At 37.3% G+C, this 14357-nt stretch overlaps 1 protein-coding gene across 2 annotated transcripts in view; it reads right to left on the minus strand.

The window, feature by feature from the left end:
- Window positions 1-14357, minus strand: part of LOC110024918 (protein PIN-LIKES 6-like) — a 90188-nt gene that overhangs the window by 4300 nt on the left and 71531 nt on the right. For both annotated transcript variants that reach the window (XM_020725112.1, XM_020725113.1), the window contains exons 6-8: window positions 4102-4353; window positions 3105-3164; window positions 1863-1963 (exon numbers count right to left, since the gene is read on the minus strand). In XM_020725112.1, coding sequence (XP_020580771.1) covers window positions 1863-1963; window positions 3105-3164; window positions 4102-4353 — 413 coding nt within the window. The remainder of the gene's footprint in view (window positions 1-1862; window positions 1964-3104; window positions 3165-4101; window positions 4354-14357) is intronic.

Below are 14357 nucleotides of genomic sequence, written 5' to 3' on the forward strand. Positions count from 1 at the left end.
ATATATATATATTATTTTTTTTGTTTAGGATTCAATTTTTGTTTCAGACTTTTCTTCCATCCTTGTCTTTTCCCTTACCAGGGCTGTATTCGACAAGTACTGCTCCGGCTTGTATCCTGCTTCGAGTTGGTGATTACCTTCGCTTGTCTTCCTCTACCCTTTCCCCTTGCCCACTCATTGCCTCCCTCCCAGCACACCCTCGCTACTGCTGCCACCCCTCCCTACACTGCACATTGCTCCAGCCTCCTGTTACTTGCTGTCCAACTGCACCCCTATCTCCTTGTTGTAGTCAATCTTCCTTACCACCTCCAATTCTCTATTTTCACTAATTCAGTGGTAACCCATTATTTTCACCCTCGCCCAAAAATTGTCTCTGGTGTGTGTATTGTTATTTTTCCTACTGTCAAGGGTCTCAACCAGTATTTCTGGAGGATCCTATGGTGAAAATTTGACACTAAGCTTCAACTCAGTTTAGCAGTTCACTCGCAGACGAATGGTCAGGTGGAGGTGGTGAACATGAGTCTGGAGAATTTTCTAAGGTACTTTATGGAAAAAAAAAAATTTAGTGGTGGATTTGATTCTAGCCCAAGCTGAGTTTTCTTACAAAAGATTTGTGAGTCAAACCACGAGATACACCCCATTTGAGATTGTGTACGGGCGCAACCCTCTCACTCCACTTGACTTGGTACTACTCCTTCCAACATAAGAGATTAATAAAGATGCAGAGGAGAGAGTGCAACAGATTCTGAAGTTATATAAGAAGGTGGAAAAGGCCACCAAGCAGAACCACAATTACCAAGCACATGAAAAAAAGACTAGGAAAACTATGACTGTTCAAGAAGGGTACCTAGTGTAGATCCAGCTAAAGAAAGAATGGTTTCCATGAAAATAAAAGAGGTTTTCAGTGCAAGCGTTCGGGAAGCTAGAGCCCAAAAAAAATGACCCTTTTAGGATCCTTAAGAAGCTAACGACAACAATTATAAGATCAACTTACCGTGAGACTAAAATATCTCTGCTACTTTCAATATAGCGTATTTGACTTAGTAAAACATGAACCAAAAGTTTCGACGAATGAGGTGAAGCTCTCAAACCCCAAGAGACTGACGTGGGGCTCACCTGGGGGAGAGGGTGCTGAAGTTGAACCAGTTCACCCAAGAAGCTGAAGTGGCCGACCGACCCTTAGACTGGGTTAGGGTTGCCACCGAAGGGGAGGGATCTCCCCCTCCTAGTTATCTACTACTATATATGTGTTATTTTCTTTAAGGTTCAGTTTTTGCTTCATACTTTTCTGCCATTGGTATCGTTTCCATTACTAGGTCTATATCCAAAGACAGGTGGTGCTTTGACTGTATCCTACTCTTTGTAGTGATTAACTTCACTCATCTCCATTTTCTGTCCCCTTCCCTGCTCGCTGCCGCCCTCCCTGCCCACTACTATTACTACAACTCCCGCCCCTCCCCCGTTGTTGTCGCCCCTTCCTGCACCACACTTTGCTCTGACTATCTACTATTGGTTGTTGTTGTAATTGCCTCCATCCACTTGTTAATTGCTGTCTAGCTGCACCCCAACCTCCTCCTTGTTGCCGTCAACCTTCCCTACCACCTCCAATTCCCTGTTTCCACTAATCAACAATAGACCACTATTTTCGTCCTACCCTAAGGAATCTTTGGTGTTTGTGTTGTTATTTTTCCTATTGTTAAGACTTTTTTTTGTAACACCTTTTGAATTTCAGCAATAATAATTTTGTACCGTTCTGATTTGGGTTGACTCCGGTATTATAGTGATTCATACAACAAGAGCATCTAAGTAAAAATAATAAATGAAAAAATAATCAAAAGAGATGTAACAGTTGCAGTCTGTACCCAAGGATGAGGCAGCTGTCCGTGAGAAAAAAGAAGGGCGCATCATCTTTAAGGATTAGGCGCTTTAAAAATGGTATGGTACCACAAAAGATTGCTAATGCCTGTGGCAAGAACATGCAAACAAATTTTCAAAAAGGAAATACATGAAAGATGCAAATCCGAAAGCCTATAAAAACCCTGAATTGAAGAAGCATAGAGTTACAGAATAACTTAAGCGCACCTTTGCATGCAATTGTAAATATCCTTAAAATTATTTTAAAAGAGACCTTTAAAAGTTACTAATGATGATAGGCTATTCACCAATATAGAGAACGTTGGCTGAGATAAGTATAAGGACAAGTTTAAATGTTAAAAAACTGAATTGCAAAAGTTATTATTTCATTGGGTATTGCTGCTAACCTCATGAAACCAATGCTCAAAAGATAAAACAAGTAATCTTAGTGAAAGAATTCAAATCATAATAAGAAAAATAATATTAGGTTAGTAGAGCAGGATTAAAGCCATATTGATGGGATATATTCTGAGAAATCTTTTACGCACACAGCTAGACTAGAAGCCATTAACGACTGCTAACATTAGCTTATTTTAAAGGTTTCACTTTCTAGGAAATTATTACATAGTGAACTTTTAAATTGGTGTCATAGCGGAGGATGTAAACATAAATTTGCCACTTGTGTTTATAAATCATTCTTATCTAGATCATGTATTTAAAATAAGGAATTCACTGCGTGGCTTGAAATAAGCTCCCAGAGGTGGCTTGAAATAAGCTCCCAGAGCTTGGCATTAGAGACCAAGTGTTGTTTTATTAGTCTAGGTTTCCCAATAAAAAAAGTAACAAAACTATCCATTAGTAAAAAAATTGAGTGAGAAAGAAGATCTATATAAAGAAACCAATAATGTTTAGAGTAATACCAAGTTCAGTAATCAATAATAAGTCAAAACCAGACGGCATTTTTCTCTTTTAAAATTTGCATGAATTTTATTTGTTCGTTTGCTTGAAGAAAAGAGATTTTTGTTAAATTTATGTGAGTATTTGACATGTGCAGCCATTAATCAAATAGTGATCCTAAAAGATATGCATAGGAGAGCTTAAGGATAAATAAACAATCTTTTAAAAGAGTAAGCCAAACTTTCTAAAACAGACACAAGTGAAATAGAACTTTACTTTGATATCACAAATTTATATAAGGAAACAAGCAGAGAACTTCCAAATGAATTGCTATTCAGGAAGGGCGTACTTACAGAGGCTATTATGGGAGGCTGTTTTAACTCATTCAAAATGATGAGTATTTTGGCAAACACCTGCACAATAGATGCAGGCAATTCAGAATTCATAGTCATCGTTGTTCGAAAAAATGCATATTTGATTCAGAATTCGTTAAAGACTTGGCAAGTTCCATTAGATAATCATGCGCCATAAACAAGCGTGGAGGTCTTAAACAAGGTGTTGAGTATACAGAATCTAAACGATTCCCAAGCATCATAAATTCACTATACAACCTGTTTATTTATGAAATATGCAAATTGGGGCATACAATTTTCTAAATTTGTGACCTGAATTCTGTTGGCTCCGCTCACCTCCCAACAAAACTGTGAGCACACGGATTAAGGTAGCCTAAGAAGAAAACTCTGAGCACAATTCAAGGCCTCTACCATTTAATTAATCTTGTAATAGCTTCTAGACTGTAATCCGCGTGTTCATACTTTATTGGCCCCCTCTAAAGTATTTTTCTTAATGGGTCCTGCATAAGTCTATAAATACCTCCCTTTTTTTTGTTTATAAAACATACAACTCACTTTATGTCTAGTTTTATGTTAGTCAATACTCTCCACTTATAACTTCTTATTTGACAAAATGGATTTTCACTCATCTACCTGTGATTTTTTCCATTTTGGGTTTTCCCTGTAAAATCTATATTTCTTTCTTTTGCTTAGTTCATTGTTTGTTGCATTGATTCTATAACACATTTGCAAATATCATGTTATCCAAAACAAGGCAAACATTTAAAGAACAATGACAGCAGCAATTCTGCATAAAGATGAGTTTGCCGGTCATTTAATTTTCTTGAACATTTCCCTTTCCAAAATCAATCAAAATAAACTAGCAAATATCTATATAAAAGTTCAATGGGGGAAAAAGATAGCCATGCCTACCTAAAAAAGAAAACAGAGATTCCCCCAGTTTTTCCATAAAATGAAATTTATAGAAAGTTGAAGTTTCTATAATGCCATTTGTTACCTTGCTACTAGTTGAAGAAACTATTTCACACTCCACTGAGGGTGACAAGGGAACTCGTACAGGTTTGTCGTCTTTAAAAGAAACCTTGATTGATCTTTTCTCAACATTAGGAAGAAAAGCATTAGATGGAAGCTTCCCATAGGCAGCAGGATCCTTGTTTGGAGGTTCTTTCTCTTCAGCACTATCAAAGGTTTCTCCATTTGGTGGAGCAAGCATCTGAAATACATAAGTATAAACAATAATTGCACCAACCTGCGCAAATGGCAAAAGATGCTTTAGAAAGCAAATACAAAGTTAAATGTATAAAAAAAAACGTTATAAAAAAAACAATAAACAATTTTAATGAAAAGGGAATCCCATCTTATTTCACATTGAAATCATATGTTACAACTTTATAGACACTCCTCTCTCTCCAAATTAGGAATATACTTAATATAGAAAAGATCTGAAATTAAATCGCCTGTAATTAAATCACATAATCTACAAGCTTTATACTTATCATTTTTCATAACACTCCTCCCTCAAGCTAGACCATAGATATTAATCATGCCTAGCTTGTTACAAATATAAATAACTCTTGCTCTATAAAGGACCTTTGTAATGATGTCTCCTAGTTGTTCCCGAGTCTTTACATGAGCTGTAGAAATTAAATTTTGTTAAACAATTTCACGAACAAAATGACAATCTATTTCAATGTGTTTTGTTCTTTCATGGAAGACGAGGTTAGACGCAATATGAATTACAACTTAGTTATTACACAACTTTGTTGGATTAGTCTACACAAAACCCATTGCAGTAAGGAATTGGAAGACACACATCAATTCACTCAAAGCTTGTACCATCGCTTGATACTCAGATTCAACATAGGACCGTGATCCTACTTTCCGATTTTTATTGTTCCATGAGACTAAATTACCAACAACAAAGACGCAATATCCAGTAATGGATCTTCAATCAATTTTGAAACTTGCCCAACCTGCATTAGAGAAATATTCAAAATTTCTTTGCCCATGATCCTGATATAAAATACCTTGTCTAGGAGATCCCTTAAGGTAACATAGTATTTGTTCCAAATTTGACCAATCATGGGTTGTGGGAGAATGCATAAACTGATTTATAATACTAATTAAATACATAATATCATAACTAGTTACTATGAGAGTTTAAGTTTTCCATAAACTCCTATGCCCTTCAGAATCATTAAAAAGCCCTCCGTCCTTAGTAAGCCATTGATTATGAAGCAACAAATTACTGCATGGTTTGACTTCAGTTTCTGCTAACAAATCCAACACATACTTTCATTGAGATAAAAAGAAATAACTTTTCTTGCTCCTCGATACCTTAATCCCCAAGAAGTACTTCAAGGAACCTAAATCTTTAGTACTGAATTGATTTTGAAGAAATTATTTTAATAATAATATTATCTCTGCGTCACTTTCAGTAAAAATAAAGTCATCAACATAAACCACCGATAGAATAATTCTTGAAACAGTTGCTTATAGAATACAGTGTAATCACTTCTACTTTTCTGTCTTCCAAACTCTTCTACTGTTTGGTTAAGTTTTCTAAATCATGTTTGAAGATTTTGGTTCAATCCATATAAGGACTTCCGAAGACGACATACTTTCTTAGACTCCCACTGAGCAACAAATCTAGAAGGTTGCTTCATGTATACCTATTCAAACAAATCACCACACATAAAATAGATCGCCAAGCAAAAAAATATTATTCACATTTGGTGCAGGGGCCAACTATTCATTGCAATCAAAGATAGAAGTGGGCGAATTGAAGTTAACTTGGCTACTAGAATAAACGTGTCCAAGTCAATCCTTTAAATTTGAGCACAGCCCTTAGTCGCCAATTGAGCTTTGAGAAGAGCTACATATCCATCAGAATGAAATTTAACAACAAAGATTCACTCACAGCCAACAACCTTCTTTCCAAAAGGTAATTCAATTAGTTTCCACATTCCATTTTCAGTTAAGACATTCATCTCACTAAACATCATTGCCCTCCACCCAAAATGGGATAAAACTTGCTAAACAAATCTTGAAACCTCAACTGAGTCAAGAAAACAACAAACGAAAACGAAGTGTAAGATAACTGATTATAGTTAACACAAGAGGAAATGAGATAGGTGCATTGACGTTTACCTCTTGGAAAAGAAGTAGACAAATCAATATCAACGGGAAAAGGATCCACTAAGAAAGATGATACCGATGTTGGACTCGGATCAGGACAACGAGTTCTTCTCGGGTAAACATTAGTGATAGGTAGGGCTGTGAATTTAGCTCGAAGATCTTTAATCGCTTTAAAATTGATTCGAATTTTGGTTCGGATCGAGATCGGATCAAAATAAACGAGCCGGACTATCAGCCAACATTTTGGATCGATATTTTTTGGATCTGATATCAATCTTCATTAGGATCAGATCGATATTAATTTCGATCAGATCCATATTAATTTCAATCAGATCGATATTAATTTCGACCATTCGCTGATTCCGCTCACACGCGACTTAAAAGTTGAAACATTCAAATTTTATATGCTAAACCCTAAGTTTCTAACTATTCTTCTCCCACACCACAGTCGCTCCAGTAGTTAAGACTTCCGAGCTTCACTCCTGATTCTGCAGTCTCCTTCCTCTTTGGTTGTTTCGTCGTCTCTGCGCTCCTCTGCGGTCTCCCATCAACATTTATGAAACCGCCACTCTGGCGTTCCCACCGGCTAGAAGCGTTTAGTGGTGTGGTTTCTTTTCTGGTTGTTCATTACCTGACTCTATCTCTACGTTCTCACTTTCATTTTGGTCACCACTCTAACGTTCCAGTAGGCTATAAGCATTCTGTCTTTCAAGCGTTGAGTTGAGGGTGCCGTGCAATGTTTTTATACTGATTTTACTTAGTTTTCATACCGCAATTCACATCCATCTGCTGTAAGTGTGAAAGTGAGATATTTTTACAATTGAGTTACTGTTAATAAGCGATGGTTTTAAGTCAATGGTTATTTAAATCTATTGTTGTCTATTCATTATTGATTTTAAGTCAATAGTTAGCTAACATCAACAGAGTTTTGAGTTGATAAAAAATGCATCTTTGATGATGTTTTCTTTTGTTCTTGGATCAAAAGGTGAGAGTTTGGTAATTTTTTAAAATGGTTGAATCATCTCTCCTTCTCTCTGCATTGAGCTATACAAGTATTGGTTGTTCTGAACTTATTTCTCCTTAAGGTGTACAGTAGAGTAATAACAGTTTGCTAAATCTTTTTAGGTGATATTGAATATTGATGAAACATTAAACATCTGTGCTTCAAATGCATTATTTCTTTGGTAGGTTCTGAAAAAATTGGAGCCATGTGAATTTCAGTTCTTTTTTTTTATTTTAATTGGTGAAAATAAACACATATGAATTATGTCATGTGGGACTATTTGCAGAGCTTTTTATCTAATGAATCTCTGCATTAAGCTCCCTTCGTTTGTTCTTCTTTTTTTTGTATAGTCAAAGCAAATCCGATAATTCTACAAGTGAGCTTCATATTGATGTAGCCCCAACTTCCACTGAGAGTGTGGGTGAAATTGCTACAAATGAGGATAAAAAATGTAAAAGACAAAGATCAGAGGTATGGAATTAATTCACTGAAATATCAGTGACCGAAAAGGGGAAGAACATACAAAAGTGGAAATGTAAATATTGTACGAAGTCTTATGTGAAACAAAAGACTGACACCACATCTCAAATGAGCAGACATTTTCAGACAGTAAAGTTGAAGGCAGGGATAAAAAACAAAAACTCTTTGACCCAATAGCCAAAGATATTGAAGAACTCTATTTCTACTTTATGTGTTTCAACTGCATATGACCATAGTAGAATAAAGAACATTGTAGCTAAGATGATCATAGTGAATGAGTATCCCTTTCTGAAAGTCGAGCATTAAAGGTTCAACATTCTGATGAAATCAATGAATCCAATCTATCGTACAATTTCAAGGTTTGCTATCAAAGAGGAGTGCATGAAGGTGACTGAAAAAACATTTGAAATTAGTTGAGAGAGTTTCACCTCACTAGTGATTGTCAAGCCAAAGAGTTGAGTATATCTGTCTTAAAACACTATAATAGTTCTGATTGAAAACTGCATTCTAGGATAATTAGTTTCAATAATTTAGATCCACCACATAGCGAGGCTATGATATCAAAAGCAATTTCCGAATGTTTGTTGTAATGCTGGTTTTCAATCATTGGTTGGCTTATGATGGTTAATCCAATTCATGAATTGTTGAAATGAATGGACACAGCTTCTCCGGCTTCTATTTAGCTTACTTGGGGATGTTTGGCTTCTACAAAGATTATTGAAGCTTCAGTTGTTGTTAGATAATTTGATTCTTTAATTGTTGAAGTTAATGAATTTTGCTTCTTCGAATATCTGAGGATCTTTGGCTTCTTCATAAATAATTGGACCTTCAGATTGCTTTGAGACTCTTTCTTGGCGATGATGGCTATTTAGGACCTTTATTGCAGTACATGTTTTTCAGTGTTATTTAGGACTAGATTTTACGATTTTGTTTTGCTCTCCTACATATTTTTTATTGTTGATAATGAATGGGTGGCTACACTTAATTCTTAATTGGTGATATGGATGGATGTTTTGTTTATACAGTTGTATTTTCTTGGTGGAGCAATGATGTAAGCCCTGCCGCATACACTCAACCAGTTAGCTGGAATCTATTTTATATTTTTCAATTATTTGGTTGTGATGTCAATCGATCATTAAGAGCAACTTGCCGGATAACTTTGGACGGAGTTGGCCACATTAGCCTGGAAATTTTCTGAGCTCAGATGTGATTCATATAAATAATTTTTTTGGGTGTTTATGATTCATATAAATAATTTTCTGAGCTCAGATGTTGGCTGATTTATTTTGCTTGGCTGTTTGGCTGCATTAGCCTGAGATAGGGTTGATTGGTTAAGGGATTGTTGTTCCTGGGAGGATCCCTGTTTGCATAACGGGATATAATGCGGATGCAAAAGTTGTGGGGCTAATAATACATTTTTCTGCAGGGTGGAATTGTTTTAGCAGTGACAGGTTAGTGCTTAACAGATATTTGATTAGTTGCTTTGAATTTTATTTAAGGCATAGTTGCTTCCACTTTCCATATGTTTCTTTAAGGCACAATTGTTGCAGTTGCTTGGCAATTTGGCATGGACATGTTTAATGAGAATGAAAAGTTTACTTCTTAAAGTCTGATATGTTGGTGTGCATTTACATATATACCACTCAATTCCTATTTATTCACATAGTCGATTTGAAATGCTTAATGGGAAGATATTATGCATTTATTTGGAAAAATATTGGTTTATTATTGCTTGGCATAGTTTTGCAGTTACAGTAGCATGGACTTCTTGAACCAGTTCATTTGGCTATTGCAAGCTCTTACAAGCATCAGAATTTATGTGATATTGGAAAATGGTAAAGCCATACTAAATGTGATATCTTCAGGAAGGGTTTAAAAGTAATCTCTTGCTAAAAGCCTAAAACTAGAAACGTATTGCTAAAGTTCCATGAGAATTTCATTGTAAACTAGCCCTGCAATCCAATTATTCAGTAATGTCTTGCTAAAACTAGTACCACTAAATTTTTTAGTTTAGAAGTGAACTCAGTAGACTGTTTGAAGCACTCGTAGGTTCTAACATCATTTATCTTTTGAAGTATTTTGTTAAAACTTAAATAATTGTATATCTTTTTACCATATCTTTTAGATCTTTTGTAAGGTATAAAAAAAATCAGGTTCTTTATGATATTGCTGTTGTTTCTACCGAAGAGCCCTTTCATTGCCTTATAAATCAAGGTTTGATACTCGGTGAAGTAAGCTGGATAGACCATCTGTCTGCTTTAGCTTGCTTTTTTTTATTCTTGTGCAGAAGCTATAGAAACAAATGATGATTTCGTTTTACAATATTAGTACGGGAGTTTCCTATGCAGATATTGTCCACCTGTATACTTTAGTCGCATGCTTTAACTTTCATGTACAGATATTATCAAGCTTGATGATGTAGTAGTGCCAACCAGCATACTTTAGTCGCATGCAGATTTTCAAAATCATGGAGCACTGGTGGGATTGAAGGATTTGATCGGTTTCTGGCAAGGACTTTGAGATTGATTGTGGGTGCTCTTTTGCTCACTAGGTTGTACAAAGATGGAAGAGTTGTTACTAATGAAGTGTGAAGAAGACTGATAATATTGTCAATTGTAATTTGTTAATGTGTAATAGTTTTTTGTAATTTATGAGTTTTAATTAAAAGGATACAAATAATATTTATTTTAATTTATTATAATTTGTTAAATTGTAATTTGAAAATTCATTTAATAAAAAAAATATTTATTTTTGTTTTTCATATAAATAGATAATTTTGTTCAAATGAACTTTTTTAAAGTTGAGGCTCATTATGTTTTTTGAGTCGGCTCGAGCAAGATTTCGAGCTGGCTAGTTCAGGTTTTAGATCCGGATTGATCCGGCTATCAAGCTAAAAATGGCTTCGAGCCAGTTAGTTTACAATTTGAGCCGGCTCATAAATAGTTTGATGTCAATCCGGAACGGATCAAAATTAGATTGATTCGAGCCACGACCCGATTTCAATCCATTTAAAATAATTTCGATCCAATTTCGAGCTACCCCTGGATCAGCCCGAAATTGGCTTGTTCACAGCCCTAGTGATAGGTGGTTTGGACTGAGGCATTTGAGATGGAGTTGGAGAGGATCTGAAAATATGATATGATACGTTAACAACTCATCAGAATCCTGTGAGGAATTAGACACTAATTGGTCATAAAAAGAAATACGTTTGTTCAAAAAAAGTGACATCAGCAGAAACCATATACCTATTTAAGAGGAGAAAAATATCAATGCCCTTTTTGCAGGTGAGAATATCCTAGTAAGACACCTTAAGGACATTGGGTCAAGTCTGGACATTTGCGTGTGAGTATCCCGAACAAAACAAGTGCACCCAAATATGCATGGTTCAATAAGAAAGAGAGAGTTAGCTAGAAATAATAATTGGTACGGTAACTGGTTCTGTAAAATAATAGAAGAAATTCAATTGATCAAAAAATATACAGTAGAAACTACATCAGCCCCGAACTGCTTAGATACATTCATTTGAAACAAATGAGCTCTAGTTGCCTCAAAAAGATGTCTATTTTTTCTTTCATTTTCTCTTTTTGGGATGAAGTATTTGTTGACCTCATTTTTGATAAGATCTCTTACTCTTATTAAAGCCTAGGATCTAGCCTTAGGGTTTCATATCGACTCTCTTAGAGGACTAGCCTGGGACCCGCACCAAATAGAAATTCGAGCCACTTCTTGACTCCTCTTAGTTTCATGTAACCGGTTCTAAATCCTCAAAACCAGCGCGACGAAGCTCGAGTAGAGTACCCATAGGATTTAAAGCCTTAGGAAACCCTTCGTGTCGTCCGCACACACTCACGATGCACAGAATTATCGAAATTCACACCATTTGCACCTGTAGAAGGCTTCACAATTGATCAAACCCGAATCAATTGCTGGATCGATCGATCACAAGCGATAATTTTAAAGAAATTTGAATTTGACGTGTTTTCGACCCGACCGTCGATGAAGTTGTTTGGGAGACCCCGGATGACGAAACGAACTACGTCGGCGCGTCCGAGACGTTGAATTTAGCTAGAGAGACACCCATTCTTGATATGTTCGGGACAAGGTCGAATCATGCGTGAATTTGGAAAATTTTAATACCTTATATTATATTATTAATAATATATATATATATATGTATATATATATATATTCATAAAATGATATAAGATAGGCTGGGGGGATTTTATTTCCCTAAAATCCCTGGCTTGCGGCAACTCTTCGGCCCATCTCCCCTTTCCAATTGCGAGCCGAGCTATGAATTCTCGTGACGAGGAGGTGACTACCTCTCTATCCCGACACACTCTGCCCGAGAACCTCCTTCCCGAAGCCACGCCTGCCTCCACGAGCTGTGAGCTTCCAACTATGGGCTTCCCACTATGGTCATGAATGCAACATTTCTTCTCCTTCCCGATAGTTTCTACCTCTGTGGCTCTTGCTGCGATGGTTTCCTTTTGCCGAATCGGGCTCAGGGTTAGCCTCACCCTCCGATAAGCTGTGTTATTTCCTCTCCTCCCCTCCTTTGCTATAAAAACCCCTCTCGGGGAAGGGCTGTGAGGTTACGAGCTGTGAATTCGGGGGAGACTGCCGAATTCGTTCCTGGTGCCTATGAGGCTGGTGTTTGGGAAGCCTTATGATTCTCTTCTTTTGTTTGCAAAGGGCTCGAGTGAGGTACATTTCTTCTCTTCTCTTTGTTTTCTTCCCTGCTCGACATAAGTTCTCCTATTCTGTTCGACATGAGCTCAGGGTAAATCTCTTCTCTTCAAAAAGGGGAGAGGGAAATTCATGCATGAAGTGGTTTATTTCTCTTGACTGGTATATCATGCTAAAATTGCTTTTGTTGTCTCTAATATAAAAGCTTCATGCTATTTGGCCAAGAATATTAAGCAGAGGGTGGTGTACTTTAGCTGACACTTCATTTTGAAGCTATTATCAGTTGTTATGGATGTCTATATCTTTAGTACTCTTGTCGGGACTGTTTTAAATGTTTTATGATGCTTAGCTGGAAGTGTAGGCTTATAAGAAAGTCATAGTTCATTTCTTACGCACGTGCTAGCTTCTTCCTTATGTTCTTACCATATCTATGGTGGTATATTGAAGTTTGAGGGTTGTTTTCCTTGGTGCCTTGGTTTAACATTGGGGATTTCAGGACTGTTTTAGCCCCCTGGGCTACGGTTTTCCTGGCTGTATTAGTTTAACACTAATGCTTTTGGAAATTTTACTTTGGGGGGCTTTGTTTTGTGCTTCTCTGTTTCCCCCCTCTGTTCAAAACATATGTCGATGGACTCCTTTAATTTTGAAGTTGTTGGGATCTTCAATTCTGACGTTGTTGGGCTTCGTTCTGTGCTCCCTACTGTCCCTATGTTCGAAACATGTATGCACGGTTTTACTTAATTGTTTTGGGCCCCTTGGAAGTTTTATTCGGGGGAGGGCTGTTGGATTTTGGCTTGCTTCCCTGTTGCCCTTCTGTTCGAAACATATTTAAGTAATTTCACTTAATTTTGGGGCTTTTAAAAGTTTGGTTTTGCGGCTCTACTTTGTTGTTCCTCTGTTGCCCCCTCTATTTGAATCATATGTGGGTGTTTATCCCAGTTATGGAACTGTTGGTGTTTTGTCGTATTTCTTCTTTGTTAATAGCTCTAATTGAGAGCCTTGTTGGTTCTTTTCTCGTGAGTATGGGTTGTTGCCCTGCTTCCCCTGCTCGAGAGCATCCTTGTGATCTTCTTTTGTGTTGGTTGGTTGTTCTCTGTTGTCCCCAGCTGTGAATACCTGGGTTGGTTGTCTGGGTTGTTGTTCCTACCCGAGAGCACCTATTTGGTTCCCCTAATGCTCCTAGCTGTGAGCACCTGTTTGTGGCTTCCTTTGTGTTGGGGTTGGTGGCTTCCTTGCTGCCCCCTAGCCGTGAGCATCTATTTGGTTGTTCCCTTCTGCTATTCTTACCCGAGACCATGCCTGTAGTTCTCTTTTGTTTTGTTTGGTTGTTCTCTGCTTCCCCCTGGTTGTGAACACCTAGTTTGGTGGTTTTGGTTTGCTCCTCTGCCCGTGAGCATCCCTACTTGTCTTCTCTTGTGGCTTGGTCGTTCCCTGCTGTCCCTAGCTGTGAGCACCCGTTGTGGTTTTTTGGGCTGCTACCCTTACCCGCGAGCATCCCAGCTCGTCTTCTCTTGTGGCTTGGTTGTTCCCTGCTGCTCTTACCCAAGAGCATCTGGATGGTTTCTTTTTTTTTGTGTTGGCTGGGTGGCATCTTTGCTGGCCCTACCCGACTCTGTTTGGATTCCTTTGTATTGTGTTGGGTTTAAAGCTCATGGAAGCTTTAGTTTGAGGTGGAATTGAGGGCTTGAAATATTTTAATCCTTATGTTTGGAAGAATTCGGATGTCCCTTTCGAAGAATGATCTATTAAATGTCGGGAGAGAATTCATAGCCTAATCATCTGGGTCAGATTGATTGCAATAAAAGAAAAGAAAAAAAAAGGGAGCATCCTTTTGGTATTTGGAGAAAGTTAGTTGTGGCTTGAAGCCTTTTGGATTGTGCCTTCCGGGGATGTTTCTAGCTGGCGTTGGTGGGTGTGCCCCATTTCATTGCTCATTCAAGGAG

The sequence above is a fragment of the Phalaenopsis equestris genome, unplaced genomic scaffold (assembly GCF_001263595.1).
Source record: "Phalaenopsis equestris unplaced genomic scaffold, ASM126359v1 Scaffold000278, whole genome shotgun sequence".
NCBI lineage: Eukaryota > Viridiplantae > Streptophyta > Magnoliopsida > Asparagales > Orchidaceae > Phalaenopsis > Phalaenopsis equestris.